General features: G+C 39.0%; 1 protein-coding gene and 1 pseudogene across 1 annotated transcript in view; one reads left to right on the forward strand and one right to left on the reverse strand.

Moving 5' to 3' along the window:
- Window positions 1-15,967, reverse strand: part of STAM (signal transducing adaptor molecule) — a 75,352-nt gene extending 59,385 nt beyond the window's left edge. Inside the window, exon 1 of the mRNA XM_036274386.1 lies at window positions 15,787-15,967. Within this exon, the coding sequence (XP_036130279.1) occupies window positions 15,787-15,826 (40 nt within the window). The 5' untranslated portion in view covers window positions 15,827-15,967. The remainder of the gene's footprint in view (window positions 1-15,786) is intronic.
- A 7,566-nt stretch (window positions 15,968-23,533) lies between these two features.
- Window positions 23,534-23,660, forward strand: LOC118622568 (annotated as a pseudogene).
- Window positions 23,661-26,547: the final 2,887 nt, after the last annotated feature.

The following is a 26,547-nucleotide window of genomic DNA, read 5'->3' on the forward strand; positions in this document are numbered from 1 at the left end:
TATAAAACTAAACATTCTTATCATACATCTCGGTATTTACTCAAAGGAGTTGAATCATGTCCATTCAAAAACCTGCACATGTAAACGTTTTTGGCAACTTTATTCATAATTGCCAAAACTTGGGAGCAACCAAGATGCCCTTCAGTAGGTGAGTAAAACTGTGGTAGCATCAGGATAATGAAATATTTTTCAGTGCTAAAAAGAAATGAGCTATCAAGCAAAGAAAAGACAAATTTTAAATGTATACTATTAAATAAGCTTCCCTGAAAAGGTTACTAGTACATGTTTCTAACTACATAACATTCTAGAAAAGGCAAAGCTATATGAAGACAGTAAAAGGATGAGAGGTTGTCAGAAAATAGGGGGGGAGTGAGATGAATAAGGGGAGCACAGAAGATCTGTAGGACAGTGAAACTACTCTGTATTTTACAACGTTGGATACATGTCATTATACATTCATTTCCCAAAACCTTTAAAATGTGTAACACCAGCCCTGGCCGGTTTGGTTCAGCAGTAGAGGGTTGGCCCACAGACCAATGAGTCGCGGGTTCGATTCCGGTCAATGGCACATACCTCAGTTGTGGCTTATCTCTGGCCCTGGTTGGGATTGTGCGGGAGGCAATCAGTTGATATGTCCCTCTCACGTCCGTGTTTCTCTCTTTCTCTCTCTCTCTCTCTCTCTCTCTCTCTCTCCCCCCACTCCCCCTCTCTTCCTCCCTCCCACTCTATCTAGAGATAAATAGAAAAATATCCTCAGGTGAGGATTAAAAAAATAAATAAAAATTTAAAAATACAATGTGTAACACCAAGAGTGAACATTAGTGTACACTATGGACTTTGGGTGATGATGGGTGTTGGTAGGTTTCACAATTTAACAAATGTTACCAGTCTGTTGCAGGATATTGAGTTGGGGGGGGGGGGCTGTGTGCATGTGTGGGGGCAGGAGATATAAGGGAAATCTCTGTACCTTCTGCTCAATTTTCCTGTGAATCTAAACTGCTCTAAACTATAAAGTCCATTTAAAAAAATATTAATAAAGGAATTAAGCAACTATATGAAGGCTAATACCTGCTGTGCAGAAAAGAGTTAAAATAAGTATCCTTTAAAAGGCCTGCTTACAAGCTTCGGCTAGTGGATGGAAATTAAGATTTCAGGAGGGTTCCCACCATTTTCAGAACGGAGAAGAGTGGCTCACTATATCTAAACTGGTTGTACAAACAATATGCTTTATGCTAGACACCTGCTTTCCCTCTGAGAGTCTGGAATCTGGGTATCTGCCAGGCAGAGTGTGCCTACATAATCAGGTCTCAATAAAACACCCAGACACCAAGTCTACAACAAACATCTCTGGATGACATTTCATACGTCATCACAACTCACTGCTGGGGGACTTCTGCATGTCTTGTGTGACTCCCACTAGGAGAGGAACCTAGGAAGCTTGTGCAGGGTTTCCCTGGACTTCACCAGATGTGCCCTTTTCATTTTGCTGATTGCACATTGGGTCCTTTTGTTAAAGGGCAATGAAAAGTTAGAAAAATTCCAGGGCAGGAGGAATAGGGAAACTGAGACAAAAAGTTAAAACAAGGCCAAACAGTGTGGGCAATTTGCAGCCAGCTTGTAAATAACAAGCCATTATCTTCCCCAAACCAAGGACACTTGAGAACAAATGGTTAAAAGCCTCCCTAACAGGAGAATGCAGGAAAGGAGGTGGGAAGAAGAAAGGAAAAACGGGCAATTTTATTCATTTTTTATTCTCTAAACAGAAAAACCAGCAGTCTCAAGGCTTAGCAAGATAAAACTGCCAAGTGCTTTTCATGAATTCTGGGAAGGTCGCAACAAAGTAAAAGGGGACCTTGAAAATTAATCTATACCAAAATATTCACCTGAGAAATTTCAAAACTTTTAGACAGGAGGGTATATAATGCCTCAAATCCCCACCCAACTCACTCTTCAGATTAGCTGAGAGTCCACCCGCACATATTATGCTGGATGATAAATTTGTTTGCTTGCTTTAATAAATTGGCTTTATCACAATGCAATCACCTGGAGTCACTCATTTAAGTTCATTTATACAAGCATGACAAGAACCGAGGTGGGGACAGCCTTCTCCCTCTGATTCAGGGGGGTGTCCGATAATACCTCTCTGGTGTCTGCAAAAGGTGCCTGTCACGCTTTCACTATAATAAGTCATAGCTGCCCTGGACAGTGTGGCTCAGTTGTTTGGAGCGTTGTCCTGTGCACCAAGGATCACAGGTTCAATTCTCAGTCGGGACACATATCCATGGAGCAGGTTCAATCCCTGGTCAGGGTGCATATGGGAGGCGATTAATTGATGTTTCTTTCCCTATCTATCTCCCTTCTTCTCTAAACTCAATGAAAAACATATGCTCAGGATGTTTTTTAAAATAAAATAAAAATAAATAAATCACAGCTGAGAGTATGACTATATGTCAAGTCCTGTGAGTCCTGGTAAACCCTAGAATAAGGGTTGGTATTAGGGTCCTCCCTCCAAATACCTGCCCTCTCAGAAATTATCCTATTCCATGCCCTTATCTTCATTCATACCTTTACTCTCAGAGAGAAGGATCACAAGACTCTTAGCTCAAAAGGAAAAACCTAAAGATATGGGGGAATGGAGAGATTCCACACCAGAGCAACCTATAATGAAGTTCTAAGTCAATAAAGCCTAACCAGAGTTTCCAATGTGCTATTTATTTCTATAGTATTAATCATGAGCAGACAACCAAGGACTGTCAGCTTTCTGAGAAAATCTAACATGGAAGATAAAGACAGATAAAATGAATATGGGGTTGGGGGAGGAAACAGAAGCAACTTAGCAACAAGAGCCTATGTAGGAAGAAAAAAATCTTCAAAAAGAAATCAATTATTCTTATCTTCTGAAACAAAAGCTATACAGATATAGAAGATAAATTGTCTTGATTGGACAATTCAAAGAACTGTAATTCAAAGAATAAATATGCTAAAAAATATCATCACCAAAATCCTTACTAATATTTCTCATTGTTTAACCTAAAATGGTTTGGGGGTGAGAGGCCTTACCCATACCAACATTCTTATCTATAACAGCTGGTCTTGAAGATATGACAGTAAAATTCCTGCTCCCCTGCTCCTGTCAGTGCCTTGCTATCTAGTTCAACAGAGAACACTCATTTCTCCATTCCAACTTACTACTGAGAACTGGAGGTAGGTCATAGCCAGCTTAAAAGCAGAAAATAGAAAGCAACCAACTATGACCAAATTTTAAGGCTTACAATACCTGATCCCTATCACAGCCCCAAGGGATGTAGCAATACCTAGCAGTTAGTCCCTGCCACTGGAGAACTAGCATAAGTATGTAATAAGATGGCAGAGGGGGATAATCAATGGGTAGTGGTAGGAAGGGTATCTATGCCTAATTACCCTACTATCTCCTAAAATAGAAGATAACAAAAGGTCATTCTCTCACAAGGAATTCATCTGTATAAATTAATACCAATGTCCAAAACATCTGAGATGTTGGTCAGGTGACTTATTTGCAGGAAATTATAAAATCTAAACATATATGCAACAAAATGGAATTAAGTTTCTAACCTATGCCAGGCTTGATCTGAGGCAACTTACACTCTAAAAAAAGAAAATGGTGGGAATTTAAAGTGGCACAGGCACTATGGAAAACAGTATGGAGGGTCCTCAAAAAAATTAAGAATAGAACTACCATATGACCCACCAATCCCTCTTCTAGGTATCAATCTGAAAAATATGAAAGCATTTATCAGTAAAGATATATGGACCCCTCTGTTCACTGAAGCATTACTCACGGTGGCCAAGGCATGGAAATAACGCAAGTGCCCTTCAATGGATGAATGGATAAAGAATATGTGGTTCACATATACAATGAAATACTACTCCGCCATAAGAAAAGATGAAATACTGCCATTTGTGACAACATGAATAGATCTTAACAGTATCATGCTAACCAAAAATAAGTCGGACAGAAAAGGAAAAAAATCATATGATTTCACTCATATGTGGGGTATAAAACAGAAAGCAACAAATGAACAAACAAAACAAACAAAAAACTCATTGACACAAACAACAGTATGGTGGTTACCAGAAGGTAAGAGGGGGTAGGAGGAAGTTGAAGAGGGTCAAGGAAATCAAATATATGGTGACGGGCAGAGAGTAAACTTTGGGTGATGAGCACTCAATGCAATATACAGATGATGCATTATAATACTATACACTTGAAACATATAATCTTACTAACTTATGTTATCCAATAAATTTAATTTAAAAACAAAACAGAAGTGACTTGGGAACAAGGAAGGAAGGAAGGAAGGAAGGAAGGAAGGAAGGAAGGAAGGAAGGAAGGAAGGGAGGGAGGAAGGGAGGGAGGGAATGAAAACAGCAGACAGAGACCTAAATAGAAAATACAAAAAGAGTCACAGAAAAAATGCAATGCCTGAAACAAACTCAGAAATAGGTAAAGACCTGGGAGGAGAGAAAAGGAGTATCCCAAAAGGCTTCTTCCTGATATACTAAGACAGAAGAAAACAGGATTAGTAATAAACTGTTTCTATTTAAGTGAATACAGTTAAGGAGTAAAGTAATGAAAACTGAAGACATATAATGAAGAATCTAGCCTGGCTGAAACATAGACTACTTTGTGAAAGGTTGCAACCACTCTAAGACCTAAAATACCAGTTGAGGTGTATTAATTTAAAAAATAAACAAAATCAGATAGCCAAGGAAGAGTTTTAAGCAAGGAAATAATCTGATCAGAGATGGATTTTTTTAGGGAAAAAATGAATCTACAGCCAATATGTAAAAATGGTTTCAAAGAGAGAAAGGAAGAGAACATGAGAAACTAACTCTACTCTGAAAATTAAAAGGGTTATTACTTAGAAATCAAATGTTAAAATGGTGTTTAATTTTGTTCAGTGGGGGCCACGTACAACTGACCCAAATTTACCTGCTGCTGTCTGAGCTTCAATAATATATTGTAAATCACATGAAAATAATTTCTGCTTTGGGTAATTCTTTCAATATCCATGCTTTGAGTCTCTGTGCTCAATAAACAGTAAATCTAATCACATAACTGCAATATGAATCCATAAAAGTCACAGAAATGCATAGACTTTAATAGCAACTACTTCATTTGCTTTCAATTTTTACTCTTCAATGCAGAAACCCTCTACGATGTACTTCTGCTGCTAACTACCCAGAGTTAATACAGACTTCACAAGCTAAAAACACAGAATTCCACAAGTCTCTCCTTACTTCAGACAACAGAAAAAAGTTCTAGGGTTCCCAAGCCACATACACTTCTGACCAACTGGCTACAAATTCAGGGGTTCCCACTACCCCCCCTCAGGTTCAATAAATCACTATTATTAACAACTCACAGAACACAGGAAAACACATATGATTACAGTTTTATTTAAAGGATACAAATCTGAACCAGGCAATGAAGAGACGCATAGGGCTAGTTCTGGGAGGGTCCCAAATGCAAAGAAAGCTTCTGAGCCCTCAGGATGCATCACCCTCCTGGCAGATCAATGTGCATGACCACAGCAGGCAGTTAAACAGGCATGAGCAGAGTAGAAACAATAAAATGTCACCAAGGTGGAACCTAGCAATGGGCAAAACTGGGACAACAAGGACTTCACCCCCACCATGACTTTTTCTCCCTTGGCATATCGTCATGTGATTTAGACCCCTTGACCTTTCATATCACTGGTTATGCAATTCGAACCCTCCCCTAACCTTTCTTCCCCTAGCATGTTGTTAGTCATGTGGTGGAGCCCCTAGAGGAGGAACAAAAGGGCTAGAGAATAAGCTCATCTGACGCCCATACAAGCCCTTGCATGAACACTCCCTTAAGCATTAAGTCCTGAGGACAATGAGGTTCTGGCCCGTATGGAATAATCTTAGAACCAAAGCCTCAGGTCTGCTGACCACAGACACAGAGTTTTGATCAAACTAGAGATGACATTCAGGCCTCAGTTGTGTTTCAGCTCCAACAAAACTAGATGGAACTAACATGACTGATATCAGGACCAGATACAATGACTAATGGTCCCCTCCCCTAGTACCAACCAATCAGTGCACACATGACCCTGAAAGGACACCCGTGGATATTCTATTGAGATCCTCCCCTGAGATATTCCCTGAAATCCCTGCTTTTAAAGACCTTCCAGACAAAGGACCCAGCAAGCTCACTTGCTCTTCCCCTCTCACACTCTCCATACCTTCCCCACCCCTTGCCAGTGCCTTCTTCCTTTAGGCGTGTCTCTGCTTTCTTTCTCCTAAGGTCCCTCATTTGCCTCTGTAACTTGTATTCTGAGCCCAAACAGCCCAGCTGGCTCACTTCTTCTACCTCTGTGACTTTCTAAATAAACTTTTGCTTGTATTTGAGTCTTAACTCTGAATTCTTTCTTTGCAAGAACTCAACACAGGTTGCTGAACCATGGTCCAATTGCTGGTAACATTCTGGTAGACTTTCGATACTAACATCACCAACCAGGAAGATCATATGACTTCTGGTTTCCAGAGTTTTTATTGGAGTAACCTTATTAAGGTATAACTGACCATCTCTTGGAATTCTATATCCAGTCCCCTCCCTGCTTCCTGGCAGGACTACTATCATGTGACTCAAAGCCCCAACTATCTAATCACAAGATTATTCCTTCTGGAGTGGCCAGCTCCCATGCTGAGTATACCTAAACTAAGGTGTAGTACCAGCAACCACCCCCTCCCCCATGACTAAGAAAGATGCTCCTATCACTCAGGAAATTCCAAGTATTTAGAAGCTCCCTCCCAGGAAACAGGAACAAAGACTATTCAAATTCTTTATTATTCAGCACTCTTTTCTGTGTGTGTGTGTGTGTGTGTGTGTAGCAACTCTAAATGGACTGTTCTAATTGAGAAGTCTCATAGCCCCACCCAACTGACTCTCAAACCCTCTGAAGCCCAAGAAGATTGAGTCATCCTAAAAAATATCCTCCAGTCTAATATTTCCTACTTCTTAGGACAGGAAAGCAAGTTATTACTTTGATATGATAGTGCCTTTAAATAATTAATTCATCATCCTAGTAACTGGCAGCCAGGCAGACTTTTTTAAAAGCATAGTGCATTTTTTAAAAAGAATACACATCTTAAAACCTTCTTCAAAAGCATAATAATTGTTTATTAAAACTTAATATTAAGCCCTAGCCAGTTAGGCTCAATGGTTAGAGCATCAGCCTGCGGTCCAGAGAGACCGGGGTTCGGTTCCCGCTAAGGGCATGTACCTCATTTGCAGTTTGTCCCCGGCCCTGGTTGGGTTGTGTGGGTGGCAGCCACTCGATGTGTCCCTTTCACGTCGACGTTTCTCTCTCTCTCCCTCCCGCTCTAGATGATCAAAAAATAAAAAAATGTCCTCGGGTAAGGATAAAAAACAAACAAAAAAAAACAACTTAATATTAAAAAGTTAATAGTTAACTAAAAATGACAGGCTTATGTATCATCAAATATAAATTGTTTATTATCATAACTAAGTGTCGATGGTGGCAAGAACAGCACCAGGTATTAGACTAGTGGTGTTAGACCAGACCTGGGTTCAGCAACCTTGGTACTTGAGTTCTGGCTAGGAAAGAATTCAGAACCAAGACTCAAACTATAAGAGAACATTTATTTAAAAAATCACAGTGGTAGAAGTAATTCATAGAAGAAATGGATTTAGGAAACACATTACAAAGGTAAAGGACTGGGCCCTGGCTGGTTTGGCTCAGCAGTTAGAGTGTTGGCCCATGGACCCAAGAGTCCCGGATTCGATTCCGGCCAAGGGCACGTACCTCGGTTGCGGTTGCAGTCTGTCCACGGCCCTGGTTAGGGTTGTGTGGGAGGTGACCAGTTGATGTGTCCCTCTCGCACTGATGTTTCTCTCTCTCTTCCTCCCTTCTTCCCTCCCGCTCTATCTGAAGACAGATGGGAAAATATCCTCGGGTGAGGATTAAAAGAAATAAAATTTTAAAAAGGTAAAGGACTGGCCCTTGGAGCTTAGAAATGAAGAAAGCAAAGGTGAAGCGCCTGTGGGGAGGGAAGAGTATAGGCAAAGGCTGAACACGCATGAACTACCTTCAATATTTTCCTATATATAAACAGGATCAGTATTTGGCTCAAATGTATATACACAAATCAGAAATGCAACCTATTCAGAGCTCTAAAACTGTTCACATCACTTATGCTCAAGATCAACAAGCTCAGTAGCAGAATTCTTCTGTTATAAAACAAGTATTTTTTAAATCAAAAGAATATAAACTACTCACAGCAGTTCAACACGGTCTTGTCCAAACTATTTACTTTCTAAGACAAAAACATGGTTTGTGGGAAAGGGAACGTGATAACAAAAATAAAAGACTTGCTTCTAAGTAAAGAATTCAAAGCTTCTTAATGATCTCATTTCATCCTCAGATTATCCTTACACAAATACTCAGTGAGAGGAGATTAATAAATTTCCCTAGCAATACCCAGAAGATAACACACACAGCTTCCTTTAAATTTTAACAGCCTCAATGGATTGGATAACTATTTTCTGATAAGCAGCTTCTTTTGATTTTCTCAAAATTTAGGACTGTCAAAGATTTAGGGAGGTGAGAAATGATGACAGGATGACTGCCCACCATGTTTAGGCTACAAGGAAAAGATTGTCATTCAATCATCTTGGGGATGCTCTTCAAAAATAAGCAATGGAGAAAGCAGGTCTTAAATCAACCTCATTTTGAGATCATGGAAATCAATTTTTCAAAAATGTTGCATCTAATTCCCTGTCCCTCCTGACTATCTACAAAGAAAAGCAATCTGAAGCTCTACTAATCAGAAAGCAAGTGACAAAGAAACAGTATGGAAACAAATCAGAAAAGAAAACAAAATGGAAATGAAAACATAAAAGTATTAGAAAGAATAGCTTACAGGAATGGTAAAATAGGAACAGAAGAAACAATGAGTACAATTTCTTAACCCAGTGGATAGCAGACCTTTAACATATCCATATGCTGAATTTCACTTTTCTCCCCCTTTTTTATTTCTCTCCTGAGTTTCTTTTGACAGCAACTGATTCCATCCCTTAGAATCCAAGTAGTAGTATCCAAAGACACCACAATTATTTCTAACTTTATTATAAGAGAAGCTAAAATTTATCTATTGATTATTAATATGCCCAGTACTGTGCTAACTGCTTTACATGCAACGAACGGCTCCTTAAAACAACCCTAATGAGGACTAATGAAGAGAAGGGTATGTCAGACTAGAGGAACCACACCTGAAAAAGCAGTAGTATAAAACCAACAAGGAGTGAAATATACCTTGAGAAAAAGTATTGGAAGGTGAGGCTGATGAGCCAATCTATTAGGAAGATAAAGTATCCAGACCACAGTAACACCAGAATCCATGAGGGCATATTCAGTGTGCCTACCACACAAAAGACAGTATATACTTGTGGTTTAGAATGTAGGGAATTATAACTACAGTCAAGAACGACTCCCAGATTCTCGACATATGTGTTTGACTAAGTAAACTGAGGAATCAGTCATCTGAACAGGAGAACAGCACGTTAGAGAAGAAAAGTTTGATTATGATTTTGAGCATGCTGAATTTAAGGTATTTGAAGCATATTGAACCTGAGTGAAGAGATTGACAGTGTTTTTGTAAGTATTTCTTATATCTACTCCATGGGGTAAATATTTTTATCCCTATTTACAAAGGCGGAAAGTGAATTCAGAGAGGTTCTGTACTTGCCCAAGGCCTTACTTTGCCCATTTACTAATAGCAAATGCTTCGACTGCAATTTAAACCCAAAGCCCAAGGTCCTTCCATCACACCATACTGCAGGAGAATGGGACATTAATCTTTATAAAGATTAATCAGGCTGTGGTTTATGATACTGAGTGGACTAAGAAAAACAAAGGAAAAACATGTCCAACTCTGTAGGATGCAAACCGATCGAAAATAATCTGACTAGGAATGCAAATGTATTATTATAAAAACAAAACTTCATGATTTAGCAGAGAAAGGGGAATGATTCAAAATGCATCTTGGGTTTCAAGTCAAAATAACTAGAACATTATAAAATTACGAAATAATTAAAGAACAACCAGACTGGGAAAGGATAAGTTCAGTTTTCTGACAGATTGATGTTGTAGGTGATAACAGAACACTGAATAGAAATACAAGATTTGAGATCTAGAAAAATAATCAGTAATTCATTGTTAATAGTTACTGAGTAATTACTATGTACTGTCCCTAAGGTACTGGAGATAGAAATGAAAGACCCTCAGAAGAGGACATAGCGGGGATAAATGGTGATGGAAGGAGACTTCGCCTGGGGTGGTGAACACACAATACAAAATACACATGATGAATTATAGAATTGTGCACCTGAAAACTATATCATTGTATTAACCAATGTCATCTCAATAAATTCAATAAAAAAGTTGAAAAAAAAAAGAAACGAAACGTTCTTATCCTTATGGAGTTTATATTACAATCAATCAATGTCAGGTAGTTGAATACTGCAAAAAAAAACCAAAAACAATAATAATAAGGTGGAACAAGTAAACTGTGAGTCGGCAAAAATGAATATTTTTTTACAGAAGGTAATTAGGGAAAGCCTGTCTTAGAAACTGATTTGAACAGTCTTGAATGATGTGATGGAAGACCTACAAATACCTGATGGAAGAATATCCTCAGGAAAGAAAACAGCACAACACAGATAAAGAGGCAGAAATAAGCCTGGAGTGTTCAGACTCAAGAGGCTTAGAATGAGAGTATTTGGGGACCATAATCACATTAGAGACACAGGAAGGGGCCAGACTGTGCATCATAATAAGGAATTTATATTTCCCTGTATGTGGGACTGGAAGCTACTGGAGGATGCTGAGCAGGTGTCACTATCTGACAGTTTTCAAAGATCACTGTCCTTTGTAGATGAGAACTGATTATAGGGGGCAAGAGTGGTAGCAAAGAATTCTAATGGAAGCCTCTTGCATAGTCTATGAAACGGGTAAGGATGATTGGAGTAAGACAATAGTGGTGACATGAGATTCTGGGTATGTTTCTAAAATAGAGCCCAGGCCAGTGTGGCTCAGTTGGCTGGATTGTCATCTCGTACACTGAAAGGTCCAGGGCTTGATTCCAGGTCAGGGCACATACTCAGGTGTCGGGTTTGATTCCTAGTGAGTATGGGAGGCAAACAACTGATGTTTCTCTCTTTCTCTCCATCTCCCTTTCCCTTACTTTCTCTCTCTCTAAAAAATCTATAAAGAACATATCTTCAGGTGAGGATTAAAAAAAAAAGAATTAAAATACAGCCAAAAGATCTTCCTGATAGAATGTATGTGGACTTTCAAGGAAAAAGAAGAACCTATGATGACTCCTAAAGAATAGAGATGAGTGACAGGAAATATCAATGGTGCCATATTCTGAAATAGGTAATGAGGAAGGAATAAGCAGGTTTGAGAAAAAAACTAAGAAGAACTATTACTATCCTTATATTCCATAGTAAAAATAAGAAAACTAAGGGACAGAGTACCTAAGCAACTAGATCAAAGTCACACTGCTGGTAAGCAGCAAACCTAGGAAATAAATTTAGGCAGTACAGCTCCAAAATCTGAATTCTTAAAGCTAAACTAAATTGTCTCCTAAGGCTCTAAGGGAAAAAAATTACGAAGTTCTAGATCTGAGCTCCAGGCTCAGTTCAACATTTGGAAGTCACAAAAAGGAGAAGCCAAAAAAGGCTTAAAAAGGGCTAAGCAGAAAATCAGAAAAAGTTTGGTGTCCTGGGAAGCAAGTGAATAAAGTCCATCAAAGAGGAATACTAAGAGATGAACAAAAAAATCGACTAGGAATTGACTGCCGACCATCAGAATTGACAAGATGGAAGTCACTAGGGACTTTGAAAGAAAAGCTTGATGGAATGAGTTATCTTTATAATTCAAGAGTTGAACTTGGCAAGAAATATAATATCCAAAATGAGATTCACTTATTCAATAAATGCTTACAGAATGTTTATTAGTGTCAGACATACTATGTGCTGGGAATATGGTACTAAACAAAACAAAACAAACAAAAATCCCTGTCCTCATAGAGCTCACATTCTGGTAACATGCTTAGATATTTCTTCTAGGGAAAAGCTACTGCCAGTATTTTGCTTCTTTATATGAAATGTATTGCATAAATCAGTTGATAAATTTCTGATTCACCATTTCAGTTTATAAGTGGAAGATAATTTTGAAGAAGCACAAATGCATATTAATGTTAAATGGTAAATAATTATATCAAGTGATTTTGTGGGAGCATTTTAATATCTCTGACATATTCATTGATGGATAAAGTGAAAAGGAGTGTATTATTGTTAAATGTCTTGTACATTCTATATTCTACATGCTATCCTAGTAAAAAATTTAACATGGCCCTGGCCGGTTTGGCTCGGCGGTTAGAGCGTCAGCCTGCGGTCCAGAGAGACCCAGGTTCAGTTCTGGCTAAGGGTACGTATCTCGGTTGCAGTTTGTCCCCGGCCCTGGTTGGTCGTACGGGTGGTGGCCACTTGATGTGTCCCTTTCAAGTCGATGTTTCTTTCTCTCTCTCTTCCTCTCTCTCTCTCTCTCTCTTCCTCTCCCTCCCTCCTACTCTATCTGAACAAAAAAATGGAAAAATGTCCTTGGGTGAGGATTAAAAAAAAAATTTAATATGGGAGTCCACTGGACTCTGTCCAAGGATTATTTACTGGGAGTCTCTGACAGGTCTTAGATAACCTTTCATGATATTTTCATACATGAGGAAAGAATTGATCCAAATACTATCTAACAGGCTCAAGTGACACATTCTCAATTCAACAAATACTTACTAAGCACCTATTATATAGCAAGCAACCAATAAAATAATTAAGAAGTATAATACAGGATATAACTACCTTTAATGCCAAATAATTTAGTAAAGACAAAAGGTATTGCAGGACTTTTTAGAAGAGTGGAGATTATGGTGAACTAGAGCAGTGGTTCTCAACTAGGAGCTGTTTTGTAGGCCTTTGTGAGCCTGATGGGCATTTAGCAATTTCTGAACATCATGACTGGGGGGTGGGGGACTACTGGCCTTTAGTGGGTATATGTTGGGGATGCTGCTAAACACCTTACATCCCTCCCACACAAAAAAGACATTTATCTGGTCCAAACCATCAATAGTGTTGCTACTAAAAAACCCTAGGCTAGAGTAATCAGGAAATGATTCAAGTATAATGAGTTGGATTCTAAGCTGGCCTTTAATCATGAGGATATGTAGAAAGGTAGAAGAAATAATAGAAGCAAACATATAAAGGCAAGAAGGAGCCTGCTTTGAACTGGGTGTTGTAGGTACTGAGAAAGGTTTTGAAATTAAGAAATTTATCTGAATCCAGTGAAAATGTGCACTGAAAAAGTCAGTAGGATATAAAGGTGACTGGCTAAACGAAGCTGGATTACATAAAAACTAGATAAAGGTACTGAGCAGCAGAAATAAGAAATTGTTTTAGCCTGGCCAGTGTGGCTCAATGGTTAGGGTGGTGGCCCATGTTCGAAAGGGTCATGGGTTCAATTCCCAGTCAAGGGCATGTACCTGACTTGCAGGCTCCATCCCCAACCGGGTCAAGGTGCTTGCCAGAAGCAATCAATTGATGTCTCTCTCTCACATTGATGTTTCTCTCTGTTTCTCTCTCTCTCTCCTCCCTTCCACTCTGTAAAAATCAATGGAAAAAATATGCTCGGGTGAGAATTTATTTTAAAAACTGTTTTAGCCCTGGCCGGTTTGGCTCAGCGGTTAGAGCGTCGGCCTGCAGTCCTGAGAGACCCGGGTTCGGTTCCCGCTAAGGGCGCGTACCTCGGTTGCAGTTTGTCCCCGGCCCTGGTCGGTCGTGCGGGTGGCAGCCACTCGATGTGTTCCTTTCACGTCGATGTTTCTCTCTCTCTCTCTGTTCCTCTCTCTCCCTCCCACTCTACCTGAACAAAAAATGGAAAAATGTCCTCGGGTGAGGGAAAAAAAAAAAAACAACTGTTTTATTTTAAGCATGTGCCCTAGAAATTAATGTAATAAGTTGTAAAACTACTTAAAGAGCAGCAACCATGTCTTATTAGTAACTCTGTTTCTTATGTCACTGAACAGTATCCTGTAAATAGTGTGTGCTAAGTGCTTATAAAATGCAATTCTCCTATTAATTATTTACAAGTATTATTGGTGATCTCTAAAGTTCCACCCACTGTTAGTATTTAGGGTATTCATTTAAACTTCAACTCAAAAAAAGCTATCATTTAGTAGGTGACTACCATATAAAGGTACTGCAGTAGGCACCCTACACATATTATTTCATTTCATTATGAAATGTGGTTTTCACTCTTTAAAGATGAGGATACTGAGCCCTAGTCAGTTTGGCTCAGCAGTCAGAGCACTGGCCTGCAGATGGAAGAATCATGGGTTCCATTCCTGGTCAAGGGCATGTACCTGAGTTGCAGGTTTGATCCCTATCCCCTATGAGGGTTGTGCTGGAGGCAACCAATCAGAGACACACACTGATGTTTCTCTGTCTCTGCCCCTCTTTCTCCCTCCCACTCTATCTGAAAAAAATCAATGAAAGAATATCTTCGAGTGAAGATTTTTTTTTAAGAAAGATGAGGATATTGAGGTTCAAAAAGCTTAAGTATCTTGCCCTTCATTTCACTTAGCTAGGAAGTGGCAGATACAAGATTGAACCTCTTTCTAGTCCTAACCCAAATCTCCAAGCTTCAGGAATACGCTTGAGGAAGGGTTAAAAAAGTATAACCTGACACCCACCATTCGCAATTAACATATACAGGCAACTCCACTTAAAGTTGTCCTTACATTTCTTCACTACAGTAATTAGTCAATTCTGTCTTAAGGCATTTGAGCACGGTATTTGGCTTGGTGTCCTTCCACATCTGTGTGCCGAGGCAGTTCCTAGGTGCATTCTAACCACCCCAAAATTATCTTCCGGGAAACTCAAACTCCTTAAGTTATTACCCTTAAAACAGGAAAAGGTAAATAAACGTTAACCTGTTGAACTGGTAATGATCAGCACCTACTACCAATGATTCATAAAATAGAAGAACATTTCACATTCAAAACAAATTAGCATTTTCGGAGCCACGGTCCTTATCCACACTTCAGGTCCAGGGACCTGCTAAGCCAGGCAGCCCAGTGGCTCAGGGCCTCAATTCAGTCTCAGCTGCTGCCAAACAGCCCATTTCCAGCTCTCCCAACGCTTCTGAGAGTCTACCCTTAAACAGAAGCTCTCCTCCCGTTTCAGTTACAAAACAGATTTTTAAATCTTGTAAGGAACCCAACCTAAACCTTCTCCTAGTTCCAGACGCTTAACATTTGTCCAGGGAAACACTTTATGATAGGGCTTATGATCCCGCCCTGGCCGAGATACTCCCCCTCGGCCGTCAGCTCTGCTCTCCCAGAAGCACGGTCGCAGCACCAGCTGCCGCACCAGCTGTTCCTCCGGAGCTCTCTGCAGCAAGCAACCCTGTAAGCGACTCTTTCCAAACCCCCCGTCCCGGCTCAAGGCCCATTTCACGGCTGCCCGAGTCCCGTTTCTTTCAGACAGGGCGCCAAGCCCGCAGCCTCCGCCGAACCCCGAAGGTTGGAGCCTAGCTAAGGGGACAGCGTGGCCCGGCCGGGGGTCCAGAACGGACGCAGAGAGCGGGCACAGCGGGTCTGCAGTCCCGAGGCCGGTGCACAGGCAGCGGCAGAAGCACTTACCAACATCCTGATCGAAGGGATTGGTGGCAAAGAGAGGCATCTCCACTGCGTGCCGAGGTGTCCGCAGGGACTCCCCGTCGACACCGCGGGAGTCAGGGTGCGACGGAGGAAGGAAGACTCCTCAGGCAAAAACAGCAACAGACACGGACTCCGCAGACGCGACAGGCTCTCGTCTCCCCGAACCTCAGCAACCGCGGCGGCGGCAGCGCCAGCAGGGGCGACGGCGGCGGCCACAGCGAAGCAGCCGAGAAGGCCCCCCGCGTGGAGCCTTTCGGGAATCCGGGCGACCGCAGCGCTGCCTGCCCAGAACCTGCCCAGAACCTGCTCCTCCAAAACAAGTTCAAACAAAGCGCCCCCTCCACCCCATTCCTCCTTGGATTATTCACACAGGAGAGCAGCAGTAACGCCCGCGTTTCCGGCTTTTGCCTTGGCCGGCAGTCTCCGGGAGACGGGGTCCTCCAGGCGCGCCGAGGCCGCCTAGCAAGCCCGGCAGTGAAACAGACGGGGAAAGAAAAAGGGTCGCGTTCGAGTTGAGCGAGACCCCCTTTTCCCTCTCCGTCGGTTGTCCTCACTTTGCAGTTCCCTGTGGAGGGGGATGGGAACTCCCTCGTTTGGAGTCGTCTGGGTGTGAAGGCTATGAGTAATCTGCTGTCTGCCGTGACAAGAAACTTGCTTGGATGAAGCCTGGGAGCCGGACGGATTGGCTCGAACCCGCGCAGAGGGGAGTGTCAGGCGAGCGCTGGGCGGCGGGCGGTCCCCGGAGTCCCTGCGCGCCCGGCTTGCAGTCGGCCGAACGCGCTCCTCCATGGGCGTTGGTTCACCGACTAACTGTGTAGACACTAAGCAGTTGTGTTGGTTGGAAAATATGTTTCACACCCAAGAATGTCCCCCTAAGCCGAGCAGAAAGAACTGGAAAATGGAGCCAGAAAATGATGACTGATTCCTAACCACTGAAGACGTTTATTTACTAATTTTACTTTTTATTGAACAAAAGCTCTATATTATGTAGAAATTTGAAGGAGCATCGATTAGATTTTGCGCCCCACTTGGAACAAACAGCGTCTTGCACATGAATTGAAACTATGTAAATTATGTCAGAAAAATAGAGCACCTCCTAAAGTGGCATGTAAACAAATATTTGCAAGGTGTCAACAACAGGACTAGTTAGTGGTATACAAGGAGCGCTTACAAAAATCCATTAAGAATGAAGTTACATTTCTAAAAGTGAAAATGCAAATTAATTAGCATTTAGATACATTTTTGTCATTCAAAGAAAAGAATCAGGAATCATATATTCACATTGTTGAATTAAGTGTAATCAATATATTCCTCCTAAAGGAAATATTTGGAAGCATGTAACCAAAGCCTTTAAAAATGTGAACACCTTTGGACCCAGCAATTCTTTTTTAAATTTATCATAAAGACATTCTTTAAGAACATGAACAAAGATATTCATAGCAACATTGCTTATATTATCAAAGCATTGTTAACCACTAAAATGTCCAACATAAACAGACTGGACAAATTACTTCACTTCTTGGTGCCCCAGCTTCCCCTTCTGTAAAAAACAAGAGAGAGAGAAATAATAGGATTGTGAAGATCAAGTGGATTAATACAAGTGAACCCTTAGGTGCCTAGCATATAGTAAGCAATGAATAAGTATAAGCAGTAGTTATAATTAGTATTGGTCAAGTAAATTACAGTAGACACTATGTAAAAACTCCACAGGTATTATAGCTGATACTGTAGGTCTATACAAAGACATCTAAATGATGCAGAATTACAAAATAACCCAGATATTTTAAGTCTGAAAAGAAGTAGATGAGAATATTATAACATAGTTCTCTCTGAGTGATAAAATTTGGGATTTTTTTTCTTTTGCAATTTTTTTAATTAATTTTTTTTACAGATGTTTCTCCTTTTTCCCCTCTAGCCACCCTCCTCCGGATCCGGACCCCCTTCCCCCAGCATTATTGTCTATGTCCATTGGATATGCATACATGCATATAAGTTCTTTGTAGGATGGTTCTTGGTTCTTTATGCAGTTAATGTTTTCCAAATATTTTAATGATTAAGCCTGTTTTCTTTCAAAAGCAGGAAAAATAAAAACATAACAATGTAAAAAAAAAAAATTTGGTATGTTTATACCACTGGTTCTTAATATCTTGAGGAGCCAGTACCAAAAGCTTGCTTGTATTTCATTATGACAGTATAAAATTCTTCTAAAACATCACTATTGGTTTGTGAACCAGAGCATTCTCTGTCAAATCCCGGTTCTTGATTACCTGGCTGACAGAATCAGGTGACAACTTGTCAACCTCAAGTTTCTGAGCAGAGTCTGGGGCTCATTATTATAATTACCAGTATCACAGCCAAATGTTTACAGAAATGCATTTGGATGTACTTTGTGGTTCAGTAATGAGACTACATTATTCTGTTGCGAGCAATAATCTATTGATCAAATTGTTCAAGCCTTGATTATGAATATGTGAGCACTGGGAATAGTGAAGGAATAACAACTATTAATCTTGACAGTATTATCTATATATTCTGACCTAGAAGGGTGACGTTAGCTATTTGGGGCCTTTATGATTAATATGCTATGAATAATAAACATTTTTAAAATTTAAAAATGTTAACATTATTGTTATGTTTAACATAAAAGCCAAATATGAAAAGTGAAAGGGGTTTGTATTTTGATGTTAGCTTTTCATTATTATCCCTTATAACGTTGAAACTGCAGGAGTTTCACTTTTATGTATTACCATAGCTTTAAAAATACTGTAGAGACTATATCAGTTTCACATTCAAATGTTTCTGTTATATGTGTTTACTAAATTCTGTGGTTAATTTTAAAATGCTAAATCCCTTTTTTAGTTTGATTTTGAAAATTCATATACGTTAAAAAAAAAAAAAAAAGATAGCAACATGCAAATGGATTACTCCAAGAAAAAATCTATAATTTTAAGGTTCAGGGAAAAAAGTATGCTAGGATGATTATTAACAGTACTTTATTTCACATCCTCATCGTCTCTTAGCCGAATGATTACATTCACCTTCTACTATGTTTTTCTCCTTTCCTGCTATTATGGACTGAATTGTGTCCTCCCTAAATTCATATATTGATATTTATAATATCAGTGTGACATTGTTTAGAGATGGGGACTTTGGTAGATAATTAAGTAATTAAGTTTAGATGAAATCATGAGGATGGGGGTCCTCATTATGGGATTAGTACCCTTATACGGAGAAGCACCAGGGAGCTTGATTTCTCCTCTCGACCACGTGAGCACGAAGTGGGAAGGCAGCTATGCCTGGAAGCCAGTACAGAGTTATCACCAGAACCTAACCATGCCGGCACCCTGATCTAGGATCCAGCCTCCAGAACTATAAAGGAAAGAAATTTCTGTTATTTAAGCCACAGTCTATGATCATTTATTATGTCAGCCAGGCTGACTAATACAACTGCCTATCTTCCAAACATTCTCCAAACCTCTGCTGGAACAATTTTTCTAGCACACAAATCTGATTGTGTCATTCCTATAAAATGCTCACATGGTTATTCAGTCACTCAGTCATGCAATACATATTTGTTAACTCCTTGTGTGCCAGATACCATTCTAGATACTGGAAACATAGGGATAAAAGCTCTATGTGAGATCATCATTTTTGGAGTATAGCCTATGGGAAATACAGTCATTAAATAAATAATTAAAGTAATTGCATGGTTAAAAGCGTGCATATTAGTCTCCTGCCTTCAGGATTAAATCCTAATTCTTTAGTGTTACATCCTTACTAAACTGGTCCCTCAGTGCCTCATCTCCTCAGTCGTTTTTCATACCTTGTACTTTCGTTTGTCTGATGTCCATACTTTCCATGGCTTTAAACAAGCAACTCCTTTTGCCTTTCCTACTCTTGATTCTATACCTTCTCTAAACCTCTGCTCATATTTCATTTTTCAAGTCTCTCCTGATACTGTACCTGACTGATAGTAGTCACATAATAAATATTTGTTAATTTGATACTGGTCACCTCTGTCATAGCCCTCAATGGTATGTTTGTTCCAGGTGTCTTTTACTACATCAAAATCACTCGAACTTGGTATCTTAGTGCAACAATAATAATTTCTTTTGCTCACAAATGGGAAATGTGGTCAGAGCTCCATAAGCACAGCTTGCCTCTCTTGCACAGTCTCAGCAGGGGTGGCTCAAAGTCTGGGATGACTACACCTGGGGCTGCAGTCTTTTGAAAATGTACACAATTAACATGTCTAGCAATTGATGCTGGCAGTTGGTTGAGTCATTGGGGTTGTCAGCCAGAACAACCACATGGGACTTCCTATGTGTCTGCTTAGTTCCTCCCAGAATATTGAACTGAGCATTTCAAGAGACAGGAAAAGAACACTACCACTTTCTTAAGACCTGAGCTAGGAAATGGGCAGAGCAATATTTCAGTCATAGTGTATTGGAAAAGGAGTTGCAGTGTCTACATTCAAGGTGAAAAAATAAATTTCACTTTTTTCTTTTTTATCCTCATTCGAGGACATTTTTCCATTTTTTGTACAGACAGAGTGGGAGGGAGAGAGAGGAAAAGAGAGAGAGGGAAACATCGATGTGAAAGGGACACATCGAGTGGCTGCCACCCGCACGACCAACCAGGGCCAGGGACAAACTGCAACCGAGGTACATGCCCTTAGCGGGAACCGAACCCTGGTCTCTCCGGACCGCAGGTGGATGCTCTAACCGCTGAGCCAAACCAGCCAGGGCTAAATTTCACCTTTGATGGAAAGACTATTAAAGGATTTGGGGGCCATATTTGAAAGCTACGGCATATTGTAATTTTTAGTCTGTTATTCATTTATCCCTATATTTCTTGGCTTTCCACAATAGTGTTCCATAAATATTTGTTAAATGTAGTAAATAAGTGATGTGATTAAAATGGCATACTATCACCCTGGCTGGTTTGACTCAGAAGTTAGAGCAGCAGTTCTCAACCTGTGGGTCGCAACCCCCTTGGGGGTCGAATGACCCTTTCACAGGGGTTGCCTAAGACCATCGGAAAATACATCTTTCCGATGGCGATTCATAACAGTAGCAAAATTACAGTTATGAAGTAGCAACAAAAATAATTTTATGGCTGGGGGGGTCACCACCAACATGAGGAACTGTATCAAAGGGCCGCATCATTAGGGAGGTTGAGAACCACTGAGTTAGAGGGTCACTGAGTAACTACCTCTAACCACTGTATTAGAGATAGAACCACCCAAAGGGTTGTGAGTTCAATTCTAGTCAAGGTCATATACCTGGGTTGCAGGTTCAATCCCCGGCCCTGGTCTGGGTTGTGCAGGAGGCAACCAATCGATGTTTCTCTCTCTCTCCCTCCCTCCCTTCCACTCTAAAAATCAATGGAAAAATATCCTTGGAAGAGGATTAACAAAAAAATTTAAAATAAAATGGCATACTATCATTACCAGCCACAAGAGAGTAACAGGATATGGACTCACCTTTTCACTATAATAAATAGAACACTGGAGAAAAATATATGAAACTATTTCAAACATGGAACAACAGAATGTGATTCCCAAGGAGAAAGAAAACATGCAATAAGCCTTGCGATTGCTGCAGCACTATGCCTAGAGTTACTTTCTGAACTTATCTTATGGATGGGAAACTCAAAAAAACAACAACAGAAGGTCTTAATGTATAAAAAGGTAAAAATCAGAGTTTGGGAAACGGGCTACAATTCGGAGGACAGAATACTAGAAGGGTGCTGTTATGCAAAGAAAAATACTCCAAAAATCTGCATGGGAGTTCTCTTGAGACTATGGCCTAATGCTAATCTAGTCATGGATAGGTGAAATTCTACAAGTCTGAGTAAAGAACTTGCAGGGAAAGAACTATTACCAAGGAAGCAATATCTGAAAAATCCCAAGAATTCATACAAGTCTGAGAATCATTTGAGTTCTCAAAGCCAGAGGGAAGATAACTAATTGAATATACTGGCATTTAGTAAATACCCCTAAAGGATAATGTCTTAGTAGTGGGGAGCAGCCTGAGAGAGGAAGATACTCCAGATCTTTAAAAAAAGAGAAAGAAGCTTAAAAAGTTACCTTTAAAAATATCAAGATAGATAACACATAACTAACTTATATGAAGGTCAGAACAAAATATGAAATTTAAACGAAATATTGCCCCACCAAAAAAAAAAAAAAAATGCAGCAGTCAAAAATGTAAAATTCTGCAGTGGCTACACTCCAATAAAACATTACTGAATACAAGAAGAACCAGGAAAATGTGACCAATAACCAGTGGCAAAATCATTCCTTGGAAATAAATCCAGAAATTAAAGAGATGATTGACCTATCACATATAAATGTTTGAAGTGCTATTGTAACTGTAGTCAATATATTCTAGGAAATTACAAACATATGAACATAATTAAGACAGAAATGGCCCTGGCTGGTTTGGCTTATCGGTTAGAGCATCGGCCTATGGACCAATGAATCGCTGGTTCAATTCTGGTCAAGGGCACGTACCTTGGTTGTGGTTTGGTCCCCAGCCCTGGTCAGGGTTGTGCAGGAGGCGACCAGTCAATGTGTTCCTCTCATGTCAATGTTTTTCTCTCTTTCCCTCCCTCCCACTCTATCTGAAGATAAATAGAAAAATATCCTTAGGTGAAGATTAAAAAAAAATTAAAATAAAGACAGAAATAAAGGATATAAAAAAGAAGCAAATGGAAATTTTATAGATGAAAACATAATATCTAAGATGAAACTTTTGGCCCTGGCCAGGTAGGTCAGTTGGTTAGAGAGCATTGTCCTCATATGTAAAAGTTTCAGATTCTATCTCAGGTCAGGGCACATGCAAGAATCAACCAATGAATGTATAAATAAGTGGAACAACAAATCAATGTTTCCTCTCTCTCTCAAATCAATAAATATTTTTTTAATTGTAACTTTTACTAAACAGGATTAACAGATTAGACACTGCAGAAAAAAGATAAGTGAACTTGAAGACATAGACAATGGGATGTCTACATATTGAAGCACACAGAAGAAAAAAAAACAAAGAAATTAACAGAACTTCAATGATATGTAGGAAAACATAAAGCAGTGTAGCATATGTATCGAGTTTCAGTAAAAGTATTTTTTAAATGCCCAAATTGTCCAAAATTTAATAAACTATATTCCCACAGATCTGAGAAAAAAATGAACCCTAACCATAATTAACAACAACAGTAAAAAATGACAGAAAGGCACAGCTTGATCAAATTGCTAAAAATCACTGATAAAGACAGACTTAAAAACATTCAGAAAACAAAAAGACATTATAAACAGGAATAAAAATACAAATTACAGTAGACTTCTGATCAAACTATGCAAAATAAAAAATAACAGTGGAATAATAACTTTAAAGTCCTAAACTTAGAAACTGTCATCTTAGCCCTGGTCGGTCTGGCTCAGCAGTTAGAGCATCTGCCTGTGGACCAAAGAGTCATGGGTTCAAGGCATATACCTTGGTTGTGGTTCCATCACAGGCTTTGGTGTGGGTTGTGTTGGAGGCAACCAATCAATGTGTCTCTCTCACATCAATATTTCTCTGTCTCTCCCTCCCTCCCACTTTATCTGAAAAAAAAAAGAAAAAAAGAAAAAAATCCTCAGGTGAGGATTAAAAAAAATATATACTAAAAAACAATTGTCAACTCAGAATTCTATATAAGCAAAAATGTCTTTCAAAAATGAAGATGCTGTCCCTGATCTGGGTAGAGTTGCACCTGATTTGGTGGTGCTTGTGTCATATCAGCCAAGGACAATAGTAACTTACAGCTTGGCTTTTGGTCTGTGCTCATGCCTGGTTCATGCCCTGGATACATCGAAAAATAAAAATGAAGCCCTGGCTGGTTTGGCTCAGCAGTTAGAGCATCGGCCTGCGGTCCAGAGAGACCCGGGTTTGGTTCCTACTAAGGGCATGTACCTCAGTTGCAGTTTGTCCCGGCCCTGGTTGGGTCGTGCAGGTGGCAACCACTTGATGGCAACCTTTCACGTCAATGTTTCTCTCTCTCTCTCTCTCTCCCCCTCCCACTCTATCTGAACAACAACAAAAAACCCGAAAAAAATGTCCTCGTGTGAGGGTAAAGAAAAGAAATGAAGGTGAAATCATGAATTACATACAAAAAAAGATAATCACCAGCAGACCTGCACAATGAGAAATGTGAAAACATACAAACAAAAGTAACTCCTGCAGACAAAATGGCTAGGGTATCTGTGATATTAATCCTCACACAGGCAGGAAGAACATCAGAATAATCATACATTTCTACTCATTTTTAAATTTCTTTAGAAACAATGTTAACGATATATTATGGGGCTGATGACATAGGTAGAAGTAAAATATAGGAAAACAATAACACAAAGGATGGAAGAAGGAAAATAGAAATGTAGTGTTGGAAGAGTTCTTATATCATACATAAAGTAGTATAAATATTATTTGAAAGTAGAGTGATGAGTTAAAAAATGTACACTATAAGTCCTAGAGTAATAGCCCCCACAAAAGAAAAGCAAACAAAGGTTATAGGCAATAATGGAAATAAAACAAATTTTTTAAAATTAAAATAATGTTTTAAAAAGGCAGTAAAAAAGGACATAAAGAAAAAAGAACTAATGCAACAAACAGAAAACAAATAGTAAGATAATAGATTTAAATTCAACTATCTTAATAACTACATTAAATACAAAAGGTCTAAACATTGCAATTAAAAATAGGGATTGTCAAATTGGATTTTTAAAAAATGTATTTCTATTGATATTAGAGAGAGAGGAAGGGAGAGGGAGAGAAAAAGAAACATTGATTGGTTGCCTCCCATACACAACCCTACCAAGAATCAAACCTGCAACTTGGATATGTGCCCTGACTGGTAATAGAACTGGGAAACTTCTGGCACATGGAACAATGCTCAACCAACTAAGCCACACCGGCCATGGCTCAAATTAGATTTTTAAAAGGATGACCCAACTATATTATGTGTATAATAAACTTGTTTTAAAAATTAAGACCAAGGTTAAAAGTAAATGGATGGAAAAAGATATTCTTTGTAAACACTAATTTAAAGTGGCTGGCTATATTAATATAAAAATAAATAAATTAAGAAACAGAAAACTTTCCAGGGACAAAGAATGACATTTCATAATGATAAAGGGGTAAATTCACAAAGAACACATAATAATATAAAATGTGTATCAACCTAGTGACAGATTTTGAAAAACAAAAGGAAGCAAAATTCATAAAACTGAAATGAAAAATATCAACACATCCATAGTTTTGTTGGCTATTTTAACACTCTTCTCTCAAAGACAGTGATAACAGAAAATCAGTAACTACATACAAGACTCAAAGAACACTCCATCTTAACCTAACATTTATGATGGCTCATCCAAACACTGCAGGATAAATATTCTTGTCAAGTGGACACAGAACATTAACAAAGATAGACAGTGGGCTGGGTTTTAAAATGACTCATAAAATTTAAAAGATAAAATCATACAGATTTTGTTCCTTGACTAAAACAGGATTAACTTAGAAAGATGACATAAATATATAGATGGAAAATTCTGTCTTATCTAAAGATTAAACATTACAGTTCTAAATAACCTATATGTCTAAAAAATCAAAATATTTTGAACCGATAAAAGTGAAAACATCGAAATTTGTGAGAGGCAATTAGAGTGATGCATAGAGCAGTGATTTTCAAGCTGTATGCTGCAAGAATTTTTAAAACATGCAATATCTGATTATTTACTTAGGGGTACTGATTTCTTTTCCCTTAGGTAGTCAAATAAAAAAATGATAACAGCCAATACAAAAAAAGCCATCCGATGTGAATTAATCAAAATTATACCTAACGTTTTGTCGGATTTGAAAAGCAGTCTACATAATAGCCACCGGGTATAAATGAACTGTCTTGAACCATAAATATATAGGTCATATAATAGAGATGCATCTTATTGGTCATGACACATAAGGTTGCATCTGATTAGTTCATTCTTGGTAACAGAGATCCTTATATACAAGTACAGGCAACTGATTTTTAAAATATTTTTTAATCCTCACCTGAGAATATTTTTCCATTTTATTTTCAGGGTGAGAGGAAGAGAGAGAGAGAAACATTGATGTGAGAGAGACACATCGATTGGTTGCCTCCCACATGACCCTGACCAGGTCCAGGGGCGGAACCACAACCGAGGTACAAGCCCTTAACTGGAATCGAATCTGCAACTCTCTGATCCGAGAGCCAACACTCCAACCGCTGAGCCAAAACAGCCAGGGCAGCAAATGATTTGTTTAAAAGTCACTTTGGAGCAGAAAAGGTAGGTAATTACAATGATTATTGGTTTTTTTTTGTAAATCAATCCAAATTTTATTTATATATATATATATATATATATATATATATATATATATATATTGAGATTTGCAAAAAAATTAATACTTTTTTTGGTGTGCTGCAGAATTTTAGTGACTAGTTTATGTATGTCATAAGATGAAAAAGGCTGAAAATCACTGGCATGGAGGAATACTTCAAACATTTACAAAAGAAAAGTCTAACATCAATGAACTATACTTCTACCTTAAAAAAATAGAAAAAGAATTCAAAAAGTAGAAAAAGGAAATAATAAAGATAATATCAGAAATCAATAAAATAAAACACATCGAATGGTTGCCTCCCACACAACTCTGACCAGGGCCAGGGACAAACCGAAACCAA

Source organism: Molossus molossus, unplaced genomic scaffold, assembly GCF_014108415.1.
Source record: "Molossus molossus isolate mMolMol1 unplaced genomic scaffold, mMolMol1.p scaffold_m16_p_1, whole genome shotgun sequence".
In the NCBI taxonomy this organism is placed as follows: Eukaryota; Metazoa; Chordata; class Mammalia; order Chiroptera; family Molossidae; genus Molossus; species Molossus molossus.